The following is a 21,727-nucleotide window of genomic DNA, read 5'->3' as shown; positions in this document are numbered from 1 at the left end:
ATGCATTCCTCTGAGTTCTAGCTATTATGGCTGTTAGTATGCCGTTTAAGATAAATAACATCAAGAAGTCATCCAAAGTGAGTATAAGTCATCGACTCAAATCAATAGATTAGAGGTTTGAATCTTTCTACTTCTAAATATTTTCAACTAAATAAAGAAAAATGTTAAAGCATTTCAATTGCAAGAGTGGAGCTCTACTAACTGAGCTATATCCCCCCGAGCCAAGTGGGACCTGCATGAAGGAGTAGATGCTTCTTCTATTCTTTTCCTTGACGTAGCTGAGCCATCCTGGACTTGAACCAGAGACCTCGCCCGTGAAGTAAATCATCGCATCTACGGTCCAACCAATTAGGAGAGAATCAATAGATTCCTTTTCGGGAGCGACTCATCCTTCCCGAACGCAGCATACGACTCTCCGTTGTACTGCACTCTCCAAGTGACGTAGATAAATGAATTTTATCCAAACATTAAATTTTTTGAACATAATCTATAAGCCCGAACTTGTCCACGTCTTAAAATACGAATAATGTTAATTTTGTTTGTAATTGATGGGAAAGCGTTATACTCTTTTTAATTATTAATTTTTATAACAACTAGCCATTTTTATCTTATGATTCTAATACATTTTTGTTTTAAAAAATAAGAAAATATTGTATGAATCAATTACATTTAATAAACTATTATAACTTTAGTACTAATATATATATATATTAACTTGCATAAAAATTGGATTTGAAATTAATTTATAATTTTTTAAAAAATATAAAATATAATATATATTATGAATGTAATTTGGCGGCGAGTTGATGGAGTATATGGGGAAGCAGCGGGTAAAGAAGGTTCCCGCCACGAAATCTCAACTTCCAAACTCGCCGTTGACAAACGAATCCATCCCTCACTGTCTGAGCAGGACACGTGGCCCATTTAATATCCTCCACGTCGACAAATTCAGCACTTTTCCCGATTTTCAGACCTCGGAGCACACGGACATACCGTACTCTAACCGTATCCGATCCCCACCTCTCCCTCTCCCGCCCCACATATTTTCGTCGTAAGAACAATCAAACCGCCGAAAAAAAAGAAGAGGAAAGGAGAAGGCTAACCAGTCCATTTCTCTGATCACCGAGCACTTCACGGATCGGATCTCTGCCAATCCTATTAATGGAAAACTTCCGATCTCCTCGCCGTGAAGACTCAGTCGTATACTGGATTGTTCCTCAATTTTGGACTTCAGTTCTAGGATTTAATTATCTGATGTTTACGTTTTGACATCAAGTTATGTGCACTCGTTGCACTCTGCTTAATTCGTCGGAATTTGATCACCTGATACTCTCCCACGCCTTTTCCGATTCCACCACTCTCTCTATCAGCCATGGCGGTTCCGTCTTTCAAGTTTCTATTCGGATTCTTCATCGTTTTGATTATACTATGGCTGATTTTCATGTGAGTACCTGAATTACATTTGTGGTTCACTGGTTTCTACCTGATCGTGTCGGTCGATTTCGTTTTCTTCGTACGCTAAATGCCATTGCACTTTACGGATATTGGTTGATTCAGTTGTTTATTACTGTTCTTATTTTTCAAGTAGACTCTATAATACGTATGTCTTTTTCCTCTGGTTTGGTAAGGGTGGGGGATGTCATTGAGACATATTGTTGATTCATTTATCCGGCATAAAATGCGAGGGAGTAGATATGTCCTTTTTAGCTTGTCATATGGCGGGGCTCCTGAACTTTGCAATACAAGCTGAATTTCTCGCATAAAAAAGGAAGGCCTATGGGTTGGGTAGTTAAATGAAACAATGCTTTTCGTTGATGGAAGGAAACCAATACAAACTTCTATTCTGAGATAGGAAAAACAGCCCAAAAAAATTCCGAAGAAAGGACACATTGAACATCAATCACAATTAAGATTAAGCAGTTCTTTCTAAGATGTTAAGGAAACCAACTTCAAAGTCATCAAATAACACCTCCCAGATCAGAACCCACCAAACTGCTTGGATGAAAAAATCAAGTCAAAGTTTGATCCTCCTACACGTAACATTTGTACAAGCATGTATGAGAAGTAATTTAGGCTCCTTAAGAAATGGATTGATCTTTTATTTCTTTTGAACAAGAAACAAAACATGATTAAAAAGTGAAGTACAAAAGTCCCAACTATAGGAACTGTAGACAAAGGACAAAAATATAATAAAAGGGGGAAAAAACTAGAAACGTCCTAAAAGTCCTCCAGTTCGAACATATATCAGAGGATGAGTAGTTGACATCATTTGACTGCATCGAGCTCTCTGTAGAAGAATCTTTTGGTATATATGTTTAGTGGAAGCTAGCTAGATTCAGACACACAAGTAGATAATGGAAATAATTAAGCATGGCATTCAGAATAGTGATGCTAGTGGAGTCCTGAGCGAGGAATAAGGTTTTGTCATTTATAGAAATTTATCCATCTGTCATGTGACAATTCTGTTACTGATTTGTGGTTATATTTAATTGTTTTGATCTCTCCACGATCTTATGATTCTATTCCAGTTCTCAATAGACAGATAAGCATTCTTTAAGATTCCGTCAATATTGATTATCTCAATTTGGATTCTAAGGGATTCTTATTCCTCATAGCAATAAAACTTCTATTGTTTTTCAGGTTTGCTTCTAGATTGGTGGCTTTGATTTTGAGCAAGGTTGTTGGAGCATCAGTAGCATTTCGTGTTGGAGGGTGGAAATCTTTAAAGGATGTTGTGATCAAGTTCCGGAAGGTTTCATTTATATTTGGAAGCTTTAAAATTTCATTTAATATTTAATTATATGATTTTGTAAAGTCTAGGGATTCAAGAAAAACAACATGCTCTTGGAAAGCCTCATGCCCTTTCGAGAATATGCTAGTATTAGTAACAGGCATTAGCCTTCTGCCCTCACGTCTAGCTTTGTGCATGTGTGCATTGGTTAAGAAATCTGGGGAGGGTTCTATTGTCAAATCTGAACAAATATGGTTAATTCAATCTTAATTTATTTGAATTATTTAGTTTTGCCTAATGGTCTACAAGTGAAGCTTTTCTATCAGATTTTTTCTTAAAAAAAAAAAGAGTTTAGAGGAGGTGTCATTAATTTGATGTGGTTCTTGACCATCCAGTCCAAAAAAGTTTAAAATGCATTATATGAAGGTTCCCAAAAACAGTGACATCACTGCTTGCTAAGTTGGACATTCTGCAATGCAGATGGATTTCTTTTTTCCTGTGACTCTACTATATTAGGAGATCATTGCTCAGATAGAATTGTGAGATTTTTATTGTTATCTCATTTTAACTTCAGGGTCCAATTGAATCAATATCAGTCGGTGAAATTAAATTGAGTTTGCGCCAGTCCCTTGTCAAAATTGGCGTGGGCATTATTTCTAGGGATCCGAAGCTACAGATATTGATATGTGACTTAAAAGTTACTATGAGGCCTTCAGTTAAAGGTGTGCCAAAGTCGTCTAAGCCTCGGAGTTCCCGCCCTAAAGGCAAAGGAAAGTTGATGGTTGTAGCCAATATTGCAAGATATTTGTCAGTTTCAATAACAGATTTGGTTCTAAAGGTATGCAAAGTTCTGAGACTAATGTTTGCAATGTTCTTTACGATTTTTAGGTTGAAACACATGATTCTTAAAGGTCCTGATATATTTTTAGCTAGAACGTTCTAGAATTGATTATTTGTGCCTTTTTGTCTTCTATTAATACTAGTTTTGGTTAATTTGTTACTCTTATAGTTTCTTTTTCTCCTTTTTGTTTGTGCAATTGGATCTTGAACATTGCAGACTCCCAAAGCTACCATTGAAGTAAAGGATTTGAGCATTGACATATCTAAAAGTGGTGGAGAAGCAGCAAATTTAGTTTTCAGGTTACAAATATTGCCCATATCTGTGCATCTTGGTGAACCACGAGTGAGTTGTGAACAATCATCCAACTTGAAAAGTGAGGGATGTATATCTGCTGTCGATTCATCTTTTGCCACTACGGATAAATCTTCTGCTCCTTTTATTTGTGAAGAATTTTCTGTGTCTAGTGAATTTGGACCCGACAGGTGCTTCCATTTGCCATTTTCCTATCATTTGTGGTTTTCTTTTGGTGTTTGATTCTCATTATTGTGAAGAAAGCTTACATTTTTATTTTATTTTATTTTATTTTGTGACTTAGGGAAGCTGGTATAAGTGTTAAGAATATTGATATCGCTTTTGGAGAGGTCAATTTAAACTTGAATGAGGAGCTATTTTCAAAAAGCAAGAAGGAAACGGACTCTTCTTTTCCTTCTGATAAAACTGTAGAGTCAACTGCTGATTCTCAACCTACAGTGAAGCCCCAGAAGAAGCAACCACTTGCATCTCTTTCGAAGTATACCTCTGTTTTCCCAGAAAAGGTTGTATTCTGATTGGCTACTCTTATCTTGTTTATATCAGTAAGCATTTTAGTATTTGAGTGGTTTTCAGTCTCATGGCACTTTTCTATTTATTAAGTTTTCTTTTTAGGATATAAAAGTAGAGCAGTTCACTAGATTTTCCTCATGTGCATATATATACATAGGCGTTCTTTGTCCATTAATTTTTGTATTACAGCTTTATACATATTAATCTCCGTTGGTACTCTTTCTTGTAATCCTTTGGTTGTTTGAGTATAGCTCATTCCTTGTTTTGTATGAGCCCCTTTTTTGTGATATAGATTCGCTTTTGATAAATATGTGTAGTGTACAGTATGGAAAGAATCNTTCTTTTCTTGATTTGATTTGATTTGATTTTTATTTTTTTTTAATAAGGAAGGGTTGTGTTGCTTGGTTCTGTAACTAATTTCAGTTCTGTAGCTCTTTTTCTGGTTGAATTTATCACAGCATGATGATTTATAAAGTGAAACTAAAGCGAGTGGTTCTTTGATAGGTCTCCTTCTGCCTTCCCAAACTGAATGTTATGTTTGTGCATCGTGAGCACGAGCTTGTTGTTGAAAACAACATAGTGGGCTTTCAGTTTAAGATAATCAAATCACCCTGCTTAGAGGATTCAGGAGAGACTGCACGTCTTGATCTACAAATGGAGTTCAGTGAGATTCATGTATTGTTTAAACTTTTGTTGTTTTGGAAACTTGCAGTTATTAATTTCTACATTATCATGTTGCTTGACTGTTTTCTTAACCGTTTTTGGTGTGATCTCAGCTACTTAGAGAGGCTAGCACTTCCCTTCTGGAGATACTGAAAGTCGATGTAGTGACCTTTGTTTATATTCCAATACAAGTGAGTATCCTTATTTACAAACTTCAGGTTGTTTATTTTCTTCACCTCGTGCATAAACATAATGTGTTCTTTGGTGTTTATTCAACTTTAACAAACGTTTGGTCTTTGTCTTGTCAAATTGTAGCTTAATGATTTCCTGTTAAATTAAGACATTTTCCTTATTTTTTCTGGCGGCATCAATTGAAATTTTAATATCATCTAATATAGCCTTCCTTTCTTGTAAAAGCCCACAAATGGTTGATCATAAGTTTTGACTTCCATAGTGGCCATAATTCAAACATTATAAGATGTTTGATGCAAAAATGCAGCACATGATAACCATCAAGCTCAATTCTCAGCTTCTTTGCTGCTTAATACCCTCAAATATGCTCCAAGCAATTGATTGACCACTTCATATTACACCATTTATCTAGGACTGATGTGCTGTACTCTTCCTAAAGGTTACTCATTTAAAAATAAAGCTACGTCCACCTGACTAGTTTTTGATAGCCTGTGATAGCAAAATTTAATGGAGAAGGGCTGTCCCTGAGACTCCACCCTCGGTGCACTTACTAGTCTTCTTTGCAACAAAGAAGAACTTGATCTTTTGGAGACTTTCCTATGCCAAATGGAGTGATATAAGGATGTGTAGAGAGAGTTGCCATTGGAGATCGGAGACAGAAAGATTTTACCGTGGTCCTAGAGGTCTAAAAAGGCCATTTCCACTTGTTTGAGCTGCTAGTAAGCTTAACCTTTGGAAGGAGTGGGCAAAGGCTACCCGCACTGCATAGTTCCATCACGTTTTAAGGTTTTTTGTGAATGTTATCACGAGACTTGCTAGATGGGTTCCATACCTCTCAGATAAAAGAGAGTGCTCAATTATTAGGTAGACCATGGAGCTTAAAAGAGCTTGTATAAAGGTGATTCGTCATCTCATCCCAAAGAACAATGCAAAAGGAGGTGACCATACATCATTGCCAACAAAGCAAATGGTCCCTACATTTATGAGTGTATCAATAGGTCTTTTGTTCTCCCTCACAACGTGCACAATCTTTTGGGCTTCTATTCTTGTGGGCATCCATTTAAAAATGAGAGTTTTATTTGAGATTTCATTTGGAGAGAGGTGGTTATGAAAAAGGCAGCCATCTTGTGAATTGGAAATGGGTGTCTTACTTCAAAGTTTAATGAGAACATTAAATACAAAACCATTGTCTTCCTCTCGAAATGGCTTTGGAGGTTTGCTGAAAAAGGAGATGCTCTTTGGAGGGAGTTAATCACCAATATTGATGGCGTGGACTGGATGGGATGGACTACAAAGGCTTTCCAGCATTCTGTACTAAAGCTCTTTGAGATTTCACTGTTCGCATATTCGAATGTAAGATTTTGGGAGGATCTGTGATTGTCTAATGCTCCTCCCTTCATACCTTGCCCCCAATTATACGCAGTCTCTCTTTCAAAAGGAAGAAAAAAGTTGCTAAGGTTTGGGATAACTGGAATATGTCATGTGGCTCCAAATTATCTTGAAGATTGCTTGATTTGGAAGGGGGACTCTAGGAGAATTCACTTGTAAATCGCCACCTTTTTGCTGTCAAGAATAGTAATAAATTTTCAATTATCAATAAAAAGTTTGTCAAAGAATCGCCACCTTGGAGAATTATTAGCCTTTCTTGCAGTGTTTTCTTTCCCAGTTTGTAAATTGAAGTATTGTGGTGCAGAGCAGAACTTTCAACTCATTTTCTGGATGTGGGTAAGCTGTATGATACATGATATGTTGATAAATGTGAACAGTGAAGTTGGAAGCAGATCTAAGAAAATGTAGTTTTCACAACTTTTTTTAGCCCAAATTTGATCAATTGCCCATGTGCTCGCCAATGCATATGATATATTAATATATATATATTCTTTATAAGAAACGGGAGGCTGTGTTAGCATGCCAAACAAAGACAGCCCGAAGGCCATAGGGACGAGATATCCTTTTGCTAAGGGGGCATTAAACAGAAGGCCTCCAGTCTTTGTGTTTCCACCTGCTTGAGTTGCTACCAAGCTTAGCCTTTAGGAAGATGGCACGTCAACGCAACAGTTCTTTTTTTTTTTTTTTTTTTTTTTTNTTTTTTTTTTTTTTTTTTTTTTTTTTTTTTTTTTTTTTTTTTTTTTTTTTTTTTTTTTTGCAGATATAGTTTCCTTTACTCATATTTACTAAGCTGGAGTTGTCTGTTCTTTGTTGGTCTGTCCATATTCTGTAGTAGCTAACTGACACCTACCATTAAGAGTCATTTTGGTTGAACTTTTTCTTTTCTTTCGCATGGTTCTTGTATGTTTCAGCCAGCATCACCTATCAGGGTTGAAGTGGACTTAAAGTTGGGAGGTACTCGGTGCAACATAATAATAAGTAGACTGAAACCATGGCTGCGCCTCCATTCCTCCAAAAAAAAGAAGATGGTCCTGAAGAAGGAAAAGCCTTCTGAAAAGCCGAAGTCTTCTGAGTCCAAAGCCATCACGTGGACATGTACGGTATCAGCCCCGGAGATGACTATTGTGCTTTATAGTACAAGTGGTTCACCGTTATATCATGTAAGTAATGTGCTTAGATCTATTGTCTTCCTTTTATCTTAGAATTATCAGTGATTCTAGTCTGTTCTGTGCTCTAAAACTCAATAATTCCTTGTAGACGAAATGTTGAGATATTTATTCTGCAGGAATGACCGTCCTTTATAGGTTTCATTGCTTGATTTGCAAGCAATTGCACCGTCATTGTTGCTTGCAATCGTCTCTCTCTCTCTCTCTCTCTCTCTTTGCTCCTTTTTCTTTTTAATTGTCCCGCTGGTACTGAAAGAATGAAAAACAATGCAAACAAACTTTATCTATTTCCAAAGAAAAGATAGATATGCGCTGTCTTTCATTGAGGGTTGATTACATGGATGAATATGACGACGTGGTGCATGCTACCGGTATTTTAGCTTGGTTTATATCCATTAGCACTGGAAAGTTGATTGAGTTGTGTTTTAGGGGGCGGAAGTACTGGTTGCTTAAAATGATTTAATGGTGAGGGATGTGGGATAGTCTTAAACCACATTCTCATATTCACAAAATTTTTCCAATGCTCTAGATTAATGCACTGGATATCTTAGAAAAGTTTGCCAAGTGAAGTTTCAAACTGACTGGTTTACTCCTGAATTTAAGTTAGCACTCCAATCTAACATAACCGTATTTTTCAGTTAATTATTTAATCTTCCATTAGTTAAGCACTTTGAGCATATGCCATGCTCATTTGTTCATGTTGTCGCAGGGCTGTTCACAATCTTCTCATGTGTTCGCAAATAATAGATCAAATATGGGAGTTGCAGTACATATGGAGCTTGGTGAACTAAATTTGCACCTGGCCGATGAATACCAAGAACGCTTGAAGGAAAGCCTTACTGTGGAATCAAGTTCAGGTTCATTGATACACATAGCTAAGATAAGTTTGGATTGGGGAAAAAAGGATATTGAACCGTCTGAAGAAGAGGGTCTTAGAAGCAAACTAGTGTTGTCTGTTGATGTGACTGGTATGGGTTTCTATTTTACATTCAAGCGTATTGAATCACTTGTTTCAACTGCTATGATTTTACAATCACTTGTTAAACAATTCTCTGGTTCCCGGAAGAAAACTACGCAAAGCCAAGGGGACCGTTCAACTAAATCATCTGGGAAAGGGACCAAACTTTTAAAACTCAGGCTTGAAAAATGTTCCATAACCGTTTGTGGGGATATTGATTTGGAGAACATGACTGTTGCAGACCCTAAACGTGTCTATTATGGATCACAAGGTGGTCAAGTTGTTATGACCGTCAATCCTGATGGCACACCCCGTTATGCAAATGTAATGTCTACGATGTCTGATGAATGCAAACGGGTGAATTATTCCATAGCTCTCGATATTTTTCATCTCAGTTTATGTGTGAACAAGGAGAAACAATCCACACAGGTAGAAGTTGAGAGAGTTAGGTCAATATACCAGGCGCATTTGGAGGAACATGGGAAAGATACAAAACTGACATTCTTTGACATGCAGAATGCTAAGTTTGTACGGCGTTCTGGTGGTCTCAAAGAGATTTCTGTATGCTCGCTTTTCAGTGCTACGGATATTTCAGTTGGATGGGAGCCAGACGTACAGCTATCTCTTGTTGAACTTGGACTACAGCTGAAATTACTCGTGCATAACAAAAAGGTTCAGGGAGATAATAACGTATCTACTGAAGATGCTTCAAACACAAAAGATTCTGAACAAAAGACAGAAACCATCTCTGAATCTGGGCAGCCTGAGAAACAGAAGAAAAAGGAATCAATATTTGCTGTTGATGTGGAAATGTTAAGAGTTTATGCACAGGCTGGAGACGGAGTTGATGCAGTTGTTCAGGTTCAGTCAATTTTTTCTGAAAATGCACGTATAGGAGTACTTCTAGAAGGACTCTTACTTAGTTTCAATGGCTCTAGAGTACTCAAAAGTAGCCGAATGCAGATTTCACGTATTCCTAATGTGTCTGCTGGTACGTGTGATATGAAAGTGCCAGTTACCACTTGGGACTGGGTTATTCAAGGTTTGGACATACATATTTGCTTACCTTACCGGTTGCAGCTGCGGGCCATTGATGACTCAGTTGAGGATATGCTGCGAGCTTTGAAGCTTATTACTGCTGCCAAAACATCTGTTATTTTTCCAATGAAGAAAGAAAGCTCAAAAGTCAAAAAGGCTAGTTCAACCAAAGTTGGGAGTTTGAAGTTTTGCATACGTAAGTTAACTGCTGATATAGAAGAGGAGCCATTGCAGGGATGGCTTGATGAACACTATAAGCTAATAAGAAATGAAGCTTATGAAGTAGCTGTTAGGTTAAAATTTCTTGACGATTTAATTTCTAAAGCAAACCAAGTTCCAAAAACTGCTGAAACAATTGATTCTCCTCAAGAAAGGAAGACGTGCTATAATGGCATTGAAGTTGATCCACAAAATCCATCAGATGTGCTTAGAATGCGAGACGAGATACATAGACAGTCATTTCAATCTTATTATCGTGCCTGTCAGAATATATTGCCATCAGAAGGTTCAGGTTCCTGTACTGAAGGGCTCCAGTCTGGTTTTAAATTCAGCACTGCCAGAACTTTTCTTATGTCCGTTACTGCTACAGACTTAGATGTTTCCTTAACGAAAATTGATGGTGGAGATGATGGAATGATAGACGTTCTAAGGAGGCTTGATCCTGTCTGTCTGCAAGAAAACATACCATTCTCGCGGCTTTACGGGAGAAATATACTCTTGAATGCAGGCTCTCTTGCAGTGCTGCTGAGAGATTACCCATTTCCTCTATTTGCAGCAACTTCTGGTAAATGTGAAGGCTGTCTCGTGATGGCACAACAGGTAATTTTCCTTCTGGCTTACTTTTACCAATATACACTCTTATGACTTGGTTACAATTGTTATGATTTCTTCATTNTTTTTTTTTAAGGGGGTGGGGAGGTAAAGAGGGAGGGCAGTAGGCTGGTATTGTTATTCATCATAGCATGCATGAGTTTTGGAGTTTGTCAATTATTTTTCCTTTAATTTTGAGTTCCTTCTCTTGGATTTAACTAATGTGCATATAGCTCTCCCATTCTTGCAATATAGTATTGGAAAAAAGTGAAAGTTCATTGTGGAACAAGAATGAATACACCTATATGGTAGGTTTTCTGGCACGTATCTTGTTCCCAGCTGCTGTTGCTTATGAGAGAGCCCCCACCCAAGGAAACTACTTACAAACGGCCTTCCAACCAATAATAATCAAGGAGAGGGGTAGTTAGAAAAGATTTTACCATACCTATGTCACCAACATNAAAAAAAAAAAAAAAAAAAAAAAAAAAAAAAAAAAAAAAAAAAAAAAAAAAAAATCAAAGGAAGAAATTTATCCACAAATTTCATAAAAGCGCTCTAGAAGCAAACTTCCACAGAATTCTCGCATTACTTTTCAACTTCCATCCCTCAAACTCCAACAGCCAACCAACGATCCTATTTGGGAGACGAATTTGCATGTCAAAGTAGTCATCTGCCTCTCCCAACAAGGTCTAGTAAAAGAGCAACGCAGAAAAAAAAAAAAAAAGTTGTCCAATTGACTCCTCACAACTCAAACAGAGTGGGCGAAGAGAAGCACTAAGGGCAAGATTTGGACTCGTCTTTTGAAGTCATTACCATTCAAGATTCCATGAGCCATCCATTCACCTCAGGAATTTTGAAATCCCGAATCAACTATATGTAGTGAGTTAGAGATCAAATTTCAAAATGATTTTGGGTTTTTGTTAAAATGATTCACAAAAAATTAACAGCAAAACAAATAATTTTAGGTGATAAATATGATACTGAATGTTTCCCGATTAAAATAGAATACATATGAAAGATCAGAATGCCAAAATAATTTTTTTTAAATAAAATTTAAATGAACTTTTTTTATATGTCAATTGGAGGTTTCCTCACTCTGCCTTTGTTGGAGGTTTCCTCAATTTCATTTATCCATGAAATTATTTTTTGAGGCTGCTGCATTTAGAAAGATAAAGAGAGTAGTAGTTCTTTACAAGGTCTGGAAATATGGTGGGGAGGGGAGCAGTAAATTAGAGTTCTCCTGATTTTAAGTGAAAGGTATTCTCCCCGCAAAAGAAGAAAAAGAAATTCCCTACCCAGCCATATTTGGAAACTGTACAAAGAATGAAAAAAAAAAAGAGAAGCAAACTAGAGTTTTCTTGAATATTTGCAATAAAAATAGTTTAGCTAAACCTTGTTCTCTTTTTGGACCCTCTCCCTTTGAATGGTTGGTTAACATGTTAACATTATTTATTTATTTATTTTTGTGCTTATCCCAGGAATAGGAAACTGTGTACAATACAAAGCAACATGTAATTCATGAATTTGTGTCTCGTAATTTTGACAATATTTTTGCTTCAACTAGGCTACGTGTTTTCAACCTCAAATATATCAAGATGTGTACGTTGGGAAATGGAGAAAGGTGCAGATGCTACGCTCTGCTAGTGGTACAACTCCTGCAATGAAGACATATTCAAATTTGCCCATTCATTTTAAGAAGGCAGAGCTATCTTTTGGAGTGGGATATGAACCTATTTTTGCTGATATCAGTTATGCTTTCACTGTGGCCTTACGAAGGGCTAATCTTAGTGTCTGTAATCCTGGTCCACTTATTCAGCCTCCAAAAAAAGAGAAGAGCTTACCATGGTGGGATGATATGAGGTATTACATTCATGGAAATATCACTTTGTATTTTTCTGAGACACGGTGGAATATTCTTGGAAGTGCCGATCCTTATGAAAAGCTTGAAAAACTTCAAGTATTAACTGGTCAAATGGAGATCCAGCAGTCAGATGGTCGCATCTTTCTTTCTTGCCAGGAATTCAGGATTTTAACCAGCAGTTTGGAAAGTATGGCTATTACTCGTGGTCTAAAACTTCCTCAAGGCATCTCTGTTCCGTTCCTTGAAACGCCAGTTTTCACCCTTGAAGTAAACATGATCTGGGGTTGTGATTCTGACGCTCCATTGAACCATTATCTACATGCGTTTCCTGTTGAAGGAAAATCTCGTGACATAGTCTTTGATCCATTTAGGTCCACATCTCTGTCACTTCAGTGGAGTTTCACCTTTAGGCCGCCTCTTCCTTCGAGTGAGAAACAGTTGTTTGATAATATCGATAAAACTAATTGTTCTACAAGACTGAGTTTTGGAGCTCATGATCTTGCTTGGATGAGTAAGTTTGGGACTTTGAATTACTTACCTCCTACCAAACTCCGTACCTTCTCTAGATGGGCCCGTTTTGGTGTTCCCAGGATTATAAGATCTGGTAATTTGCCCATGGACAAAGTAATAACCGAGTTTATGCTAAGAATTGATATTACTACTCCTGAGATAAGACATGTCCCATTAGATGACGATGATCCAGCAAAGGGACTGACTTTTAGTATGGCAAAGCTGAAATATGAAATTGGTCTCAGTCGGGGCAAGCAAAAATATACATTTGAATGCAGACGGGATAACCTTGATCTTTTCTACCAAGGACTTGATCTTCATATGCTAAAGGCTTTTACAAATAAAGAAAATTGCAGCAGTGTTGCAAAAGCAGTTCAAATGACCAGAAAAAATTCACAATCTGCTTCCACAGATAAAGTCCCTATGGAGAAAGGCAACAGTACAAGCAGCTCAACTGAAAAACATCGTGATGATGGATTCTTTGTGACGGCTGATTATTTCACAATTAGGCGGCAGAGTCCAAAGGCTGACCCGGCTAGGTTATTAGCTTGGCAAGAGGCTGGAAAAAGAAACGTTGAGATGTTGTCTGTAAAGACTGAGTTTGAAAATGAGAATGAGAGTGATGAACGTGCACGATCTGATCCAAGTGATGATGATGGATACAATGTAGTCGTAGCTGATAATTGCCAGCGTGTTTTTGTTTATGGACTCAAACTTTTATGGACAATTGAGAACAGAGGTGCTATTACTTCTTTTGCTGGCGGTCTAACCAAGGCATTGCAACCTTCAAAACCTTCCCCTTCAAGACAATATAAACAGCGGAAACTACTTGAGGAGAAACTACTTGCGGAGAACCAGCCGAACGATAAAGCTCAAGTGTGTGAAGATGAGGAGATCTCTAAGGCCCCTAACAATGATGATACAGTTGCCTCTTCTACATCACAGCCAGAGGCTTTGGAATTGCAACCAGCCACATCGCAAAGCGTTAAAACAGAAAACATTTCGTCTACAGATAAAGGGGAGAACGTATCATCTCCTGCACCTGGTACATCTTGAGCATTCATTTATAGCAGAAATAGTGGCTTTATAGTTCTTATCAAAACAATAACATTATGGTATCTACCTTTATGAATATTGCTATGACTGAAGCATGTGTCCGGGATATGTATGGTCATATTGGAAAAAAGTTGATCCAAGTGTTTAGTTAACAAATGTTTTGTGGGCTATAAGAGGTAACACTTTTCTTTTTTCCAGGAAAAGATGAGAAGTTAGATGACAAAGAGGATGAAGGGACTCGGCTCTTCATGGTGAATGTCATAGGGCCACAATTCAATCTTCACTCAGAAGAAGCTAACGTAAGTACCCTCAGACTCCCTAACTTTATTACGAGGATTAAATTCCTCGTGCTTTTTCTTTATGTTTTTTATTGTGAATAATTCTTGAATCATGCAACTAATATCATTCCAACTGATATTGTTTTTGTTCTCACCTGTGATTACTGTTTTTTCATTATTTTTCGTTTGCATGCATGTAATCAACGATATGGATATTACTTACTAGGAAGATGTCTATCTATATTATGATTTTACATTTTTTTCTTTTCTGGTGTGGGGTGAAAAGGTCGTAATTTAACCCATGAAAAATGCACTCTAGCTTCAAAGTGCTATAGTACTATAACTCAATATATGCATTGGCATTCCTATCCTGTGCTACTTTATCGTCATCATTCCATCATCAGAATGAGAAGTTTCGGAATGTTGGATTATATACATGAGTGTTCTCTAAACCGCTATACTCCGACCAGTTGAAAAAGAATGGAATTTTCAATTCCTTCCATTCTTTAAATTTTGTCAAAACAGTTTTAACGTGTGGAATTAGTGAACCTTTTCTTGTGTTAAATCGTCATTTCACCCAAATATCTCAAGTTGATGGGTTATGGTAAAACTTAAGCATTTTAACAATCTCCCTCACTTGTGAGATCAGAGATTTATGGAAGGCCCAAAAACTTAAATTCAATATTAATCGAGGGGGAAATTACATTAGAAGGGTTTCAATGTAGGACCTCCTACTGCAAAATCACCGCTTCACTCAACAGCTTAAACTGATGGGTTATAGTAAATTATTTCAAGTTTCATTTGAATTGTATTTAAATGGGGATGCCTTCTCCCCTTTTCTTTATTTCATCACATTGATGAAATATATTCTTTCCTATATATATATATAATATTTTGTTATATTTTATTTTATCTGTTATATTTGTTATAATTTGTTATATTTTGTTTTCTTCCTATATATATATTCTTTTAATGATGATTCATATTGTTCTGTTGTTGAAACAGGGAAGGTTTTTGCTTGCTGCTGCTACTGGGCGTATTTTAGCACGATCATTCCATTCAATCGTCCAAGTTGGCCATCACATGATAGAACAAGCTCTTGCCGCTGGAAATGTGCAAATTTCAGAGTGTGAACCTGAAATGACATGGAAACGGATGGAGTTATCGGTGATGTTAGAGCATGTTCAGGCTCATGTTGCACCAACTGATGTTGACCCAGGGGCTGGATTGCAGTGGCTTCCAAAAATTCTAAGAAGTTCTCCTAAAGTAAAGCGAACTGGAGCTTTGCTTGAAAGAGTGTTTATGCCCTGTAACATGTACTTCCGATACACAAGGCACAAGGGTGGAACTCCTGAGTTGAAGGTTTGTCATTTATCTTGTATTACTTCAATTATCTTTTTTATCGCATTTCCACGAATGATGAGAAGGATACAGTTTGACATGTAGAAGAACATATGAGTAATTAGAAAATGATCTTACTTTGAGCTTGTCTTTTAGAAAAAACTAATTTTTAAAACTAATGGAAGTGGTCTTTCCTAGAACATTCTTTGAAAGTTTTGTTGATGTTACCATTCCCTCAAAAAAGTAACAATAATAAATGAAGAAACCAACTTTCATTCGGAAGAAATGAAAGAATACACAAGAAGTAACAAAAAGCTCATTGATCCTAATCAAGGCCCCATGAAATCAAGATGACTTAGAATATTAAATATTTGGCTTGTAGAGTTAAACTTGATTAGTCTGCATACTAATTAGTCCACTAATGTGTTTGCATGATCTTGTTGTAGGTGAAGCCATTAAAAGAGCTTACTTTCACTTCTGAAAATATAACAGCAACAATGACTTCTCGTCAGTTTCAAGTTATGGTTGACGTGTTAACAAACCTTCTTTTTGCACGTCTTCCCAAGTATGTGATGAATTTATGTCTATGCTATCAGTTTTTTCTGGAATCACAATATTATGATGATATGCTGCTGTATTTAGCTGGAATTACATCTCAACTTCCCCTCTTGAGTTACTTCATACAAACGTTTGATCTGTTGTATCATCTTTTCAATATTTATTTTACTTTTTTCTATGTGATTAATTCAACACTCAGAGACAATAGCTAGGTATAATACCGCTTACAGCCTTAAGGCCATTACCTTTATTGAATTCTTATCAGAAGTCATTATTATATATCATCTAGCATTCTGAGTTGATACCCTTTTTCTATTTTTAAGAATCTCTGTTTTATTGTTAAAATTATTGGTAACCACGGCTTTCCATAATTTGAATTGTTTTATTAGTTTTTATGTTTTTTTTTTTAATATTATACAAGAGTTACATGAACTGCAAAGTTCTTATAATAGCAACAGTATAATTTTATTTGACTAATTTGCTTGTACATGTATAATGATTGATTCCCCTAATTTCAGGCCTCGAAACAGTAGTCCTTCATTTCCTTCGGAAGATGGTGAGGATGTTGAAGAGGAAGCAGATGAGGTTGTCCCTGATGGTGTTGAAGAGGTAGAACTTGCAAAAATAAACCTTGAAGTGAAAGAACGGGAACAAAGGTTACTTCGGAATGACATCAGAAAACTGTCTCTCTATTGCGACGGTAGTGACCTAAATCCAGAAAAAGATGGTGAGATGTGGATGGTTTCAGGCGGAAAGTCCTTATTGGTGAGCAACATTTTGGGTTTTTCTTGTTATTTCATTTTATGATTCTAAACGTGGATTATGATTTTGTTAATTTTTATATGTTGTTAGACTAGTTTTGATTTTGAACTTTTTCCGCAAAAAGTTTAGCTCTGCTTGTGAACATGCGTGTTGGTTTGACTGTGGTTGTTTTTTCACAAATTAAAACTTCCATTATTTCCATGGATTTACAACCTACGTCCTTGAACATACTTTCTTTTCTTCCTTTGTTTTTTTTTTTTTTNTTTTTTTTTTTTTTTTTTTTTTTTTTTTTTTTTTCAAATTAAAACTTAAATCAAGATTTCTATGGAGTTACAATCTACATCCTTGCACATTCTTTAGGTGGTGACGGTAGCCTAGTCAGTGACGTTTTGCTTATAAGATACTCTTTGCATACACATAGGTTGCTAGTGCATAACCCTACTCTTCTTATGCCTTATTGTTTAACTCGATAGATATATACTCAAAGTGCATCTTTCCAGGTGCAAGGATTGAAGAGAGAGCTTGTAAATGCACAAAAATCTAGGAAAACGGCATATGCATCGTTAAGGGCAGCTCTTCAAGAAGCTGCTCAGGCACGATTGATGGAGAAGGAGAAGAACAAAAGTCCTTCATATGCTATGCGGATTTCTTTGAAAATTGACAAAGTTGTCTGGAGCATGCTTGTTGATGGTAAACCTTTTGCAGAAACTGAACTAAATGACATGGTGAGAGTCTAAAAAGTCCTTCATTTCTAAATTTCCTATGCATATATATACACAAACATACATATAAACAGTAAAAAGAGAAGCAGAAGAATTTATAAATGCTCTTCTCTGAATGTTCCAAACTCTAAAAATGCTCGTCTTTCAGCAAGTTTCTCTTGATATCTTATTATCTAGAGTTCTTGTTAGTTTCAACTAGGATGGTGTGGTTGGGATATCTCATCTCCTCCTTTCTGTATGATTCTCTTTAATAATACATTTTCATATTTCCTATCCAAAAGAAGTTGCAACTATGCTAGTTGGTTTAGATGCTTCATGTCAAGAATATCACGGTTGTTTGATTTTTCAAATTTTTACAAATTAACCAGGGTTACAGGATTGGTGAAATCTCAACAGTAAAATCTAGTAATAGTATTTAAAAATTGCTGTGAATTAGCTTGAGATCAGGCTTGATGTATACTAATGCTTGTCGGTTTTTTTTTTTCCTTTTCTTTTCTTTTCTTTTTTGGGATGCTATTCAATAATATTTTTGTTATATATCTACAATTATGGTAATGCTTGATTATTGTAAGTAATACTTGTTACCATCTGTTACTACAGTTTTATGATTTTGACCGTGATTACAAAGATATTGGCATTGCTCAGTTTACTACGAAGAATTTTGTTATACGAAATTGCTTGGCCAATGCCAAGTCTGACACGCTTCTATCAGCATGGAATCCTCCACCAGACTGGGGAAAGTACGTTCTTTTTCAGCTCTTTTTTATCTGTTTCTCCTGCCTCTTGGTGAAAGTATTACAAGTCTGTCTAGGCTACATCCCTATCCCCTTAGTATTTGGTTTTCATTGGATAACATGCTAATTTCCTTCTGAAGTTCTCATATAATCCTTGCTTTTGGATGATTCGAGATTATTATTTTCAACCGCACATGGATTATTGTTCGCATGGATGATTCTGAAGTTCACTATTGGATTGTTATTATTCACGCCTTCATGGGTTGTTGAATCTCTCTGGTTGACCTTAAGGCTGATGCACTTACTTCAAGAAAGTCTAAATGCAAGAGTGGGATTGGCAATTCTGTTATATATTGGATACTCGAATGCCCCTTCAAAATGAAGTTCCTTGTTTTCCTTGTGTAATTAATTTAGGTACTAATTGCTTCATGTGGTTCTTCAGAAATTTACAGCATCTACTTTAATGGCTGCAGATTAGTCATGGTTCGAGTGCATGCAAAGCAGGGAGCTCCGAGGGATGGGAATTCACTTCTTGAGATGTTGCAGGTAATATAAGTGCTTTTGTTTTCTCCATAGGATGCATAGTATGAGAATGTTTGATTCAATGACATCGCCAATTTGGATGTTTTGCGGTAGTAGCTAAAAGGACCCTTTGAGCTTGTTCCATTCACCTTATCTTGTATGTTCCATTAGCTTTGTGGATGATCATATAGTGAACTATGGTTGCATAGGAGGTGTGGATGGGTTGCAGCAACTGATTCTCTTTTTCTTTTTTTTTCTCTCTTTTACTTTGAATGGTTTGTTGTATCATGAATTCTTCCGGTGCATTTGTCGTATGAACCACTTCAACATTTGAAAATAATATCATAGTAATTTCTGTTTCCCAAAAAATGTCAATTAAGCAGAATTATCTTCATCATTATAATTTTGTGATCTAATCCACAGTACATGATTGTTTTCTGTTATTCTTTACTCTTACAGGTAGACATTTATCCCCTCAAAATTCACTTGACTGAGGCAATGTATCGGGTGATGTGGGGGTACCTTTTTTCAGAAGAAGATCAAGATTCACAGAGACGGCAGGTGAGTTGAAGGCCTTGTTTCTTTTGGGATTCAACTCCTAGGCGAAAGGCAGCCTTCCACTTTAGTTTTCCCAAGTATAGATCATGAGTGGCTCAATTTTTGCTGCAGGAAGCTTGGAAAATTTCTACGGCTGCAGGCTCAAGGCGCGTAAAGAAAGGTGAAGTGTCCACATCAAAAGAGTTAGAGATGTTCTCCAAATTAGGTTTCTCCCTCGGTGGTCAAGCATCTGCCAGCGCCGAATCCTCTCAAGTGAGTTTATTAAGCTCACTTGTGGCTCATGGGGCCAGTTTTCTTTTCTGATAATAATTAATTATCTTATGATCATTGGTTTCTTCTGTTGAGATCGCTGGTATTGATCGTATATGAGTTGTATTCCTTCTTTGTATCGTGCGCCTTTTCTCATCAAGTGTCCGATACTTTCATGCAGGCATCAAAGTCACAAAACCCCAAGTCTAATGCTGGCAGCAGTTCAGGCTCCGAGTTAAGAAGAACATCTTCTTTTGATAGGTCTTGGGAAGAGACTGTGGCCGAGTCTGTTGCTACTGAACTTGTCTTGCAGAGCATTACCAAAAGTGGACCATTGGGCTCTGGTGAGCAAACAGATGAATCAGCTAATAAATTGAAAGATCCCAAAGCTCCCAAAGCAGCTGGTCGCTCATCCGAAGAGAAAAAGGTGATTAAGCCTCAGGATGAGAAGAGAGCCAGACCTCGAAAGTTGATGGAGTTCCACAATATCAAGATTAGCCAGGTTAGTTAGCTCAGTCTATAAATTTGTCGTTGAATTAGTTATTGAAACAAATCACTCAACGAACTATTGAAACAGGTTGAGTTGCTGGTTACCTATGAAGGATCAAGATTTGTGGTCAATGATCTAAAGCTGCTGATGGATACATTTCATCGTGTTGAGTTCACTGGCACTTGGCGTAGGCTGTTCTCTCGAGTTAAAAAGCATATCATCTGGGGAGTTCTGAAGTCTGTTACAGGAATGCAGGTGAATTTCTCATCACCACCTTTAAACTTATGAGTTTATATTCTAGATTACTGAGGTCAGTTATTTACAATCTAACACCTCCACTCGTGCAGGGTAAGAAATTCAAAGACAAAGCACATACTCAAAAGGAACACCCCAATCTGCTGGTTCCTGACACCGACTTCAATTTGAGCGACAATGAAGGGGCTCTAGTACTAAAGTCGGACCAAAATCCAGTAACCTGGCTTAAGCGGCCAGCCGATGGGGCAGGTGACGGATTTGTTACATCAATCAGGGGTCTTTTCAACAATCAGCGTCGCAAGGCCAAAGCATTCGTGTTGCGCACAATGAGGGGAGAAGCTGATGGTGATTTCCCAGGTGACTGGAGTGACACTGAAGCTGAGTTCTCGCCTTTTGCTCGGCAGCTCACTATAACTAAAGCAAAGAAGCTTATTAGGCGCCACACTAAAAAGTTCCAGGCCAGACAGAAGGGTATCTCCCCCATTTCTCAACTCTCTTTCTTTTTCTACCATCCTCTGCTGTCCATTATACTGGGTATCTTTATTCTGTCTCTAACACTGAGAAATGCAATGTCACAGATTCATCTCCTCAACAGAGGGACGAGTCCCTGCCGTTGTCCCCAAGGGAAGCCATCGCATATGATGAAAGCGATTCTTCAAGCGGCTCATCATTTGGAGATTTTACTGAACAGGAACAGCTGCAGCTTGAGCAAATGAAAGAGGAGCTTATGGCAGCTGGAGCAACAAATGAAAGAGAAGCTTGAATCCTCCTTTCATGGAGCACACAAATAATAGCCCAGATATCTACAATGGAGGATGGCCTATGGAGAATAAAGCCGCCCCATTTTTCTAGTTTATCTATAGATATATACATATATATAGGTTTCAGTTAGCTCATAAATTTTTGAGCAACTGGAAGTCCAATTTTGTCCCTTCATATATTATTTATGGTATAATATAATAATAATAATAATAATGTTTGTTTCCTAAGTTCTCAAGTGCAGTTACTTTATTATTCTCTTGGGAAAAAAAATCAGTATTATCAGAGTAAAATGATTTCTTTATTTACACTACAATTAACTAATATTCTTTTAATATAGTCTACTCCAAATCCTTTTTAAAAAGAATGGTAATGTGACAATTAACTAATATTCTTTTAATATAGTCTACTCCAAATCCTTTTTAAAAAGAATGGTAATGTGACTGAGAACAAGAAACGAAG

General features: G+C 36.9%; 1 protein-coding gene across 1 annotated transcript; it reads left to right on the top strand.

The window, feature by feature from the left end:
• Window positions 1-1,092: 1,092 nt before the first annotated feature.
• On the top strand, window positions 1,093-21,452 carry LOC111799027 (protein SABRE-like). The gene is made up of 23 exons (XM_023682408.1): window positions 1,093-1,443; window positions 2,641-2,752; window positions 3,306-3,569; window positions 3,789-4,054; window positions 4,168-4,387; window positions 4,899-5,069; window positions 5,171-5,248; window positions 7,550-7,798; window positions 8,514-10,619; window positions 12,175-14,026; window positions 14,236-14,336; window positions 15,321-15,677; window positions 16,103-16,221; window positions 16,733-16,979; window positions 17,477-17,701; window positions 18,299-18,438; window positions 18,906-18,978; window positions 19,414-19,515; window positions 19,624-19,764; window positions 19,943-20,263; window positions 20,339-20,506; window positions 20,599-20,977; window positions 21,085-21,452. Exons 1-23 carry the CDS (start codon window positions 1,373-1,375, stop codon window positions 21,267-21,269), a joined length of 7,947 nt encoding a protein of 2,648 aa, XP_023538176.1. The 5' UTR covers window positions 1,093-1,372; the 3' UTR covers window positions 21,270-21,452.
• Window positions 21,453-21,727: the final 275 nt, after the last annotated feature.

The sequence above is a fragment of the Cucurbita pepo genome, chromosome LG07 (assembly GCF_002806865.2).
Source record: "Cucurbita pepo subsp. pepo cultivar mu-cu-16 chromosome LG07, ASM280686v2, whole genome shotgun sequence".
Lineage (NCBI taxonomy): Eukaryota > Viridiplantae > Streptophyta > Magnoliopsida > Cucurbitales > Cucurbitaceae > Cucurbita > Cucurbita pepo.
Note: the sequence above shows the minus strand (reverse complement) of the source record. Positions and strands in the feature narration are given on the sequence as shown.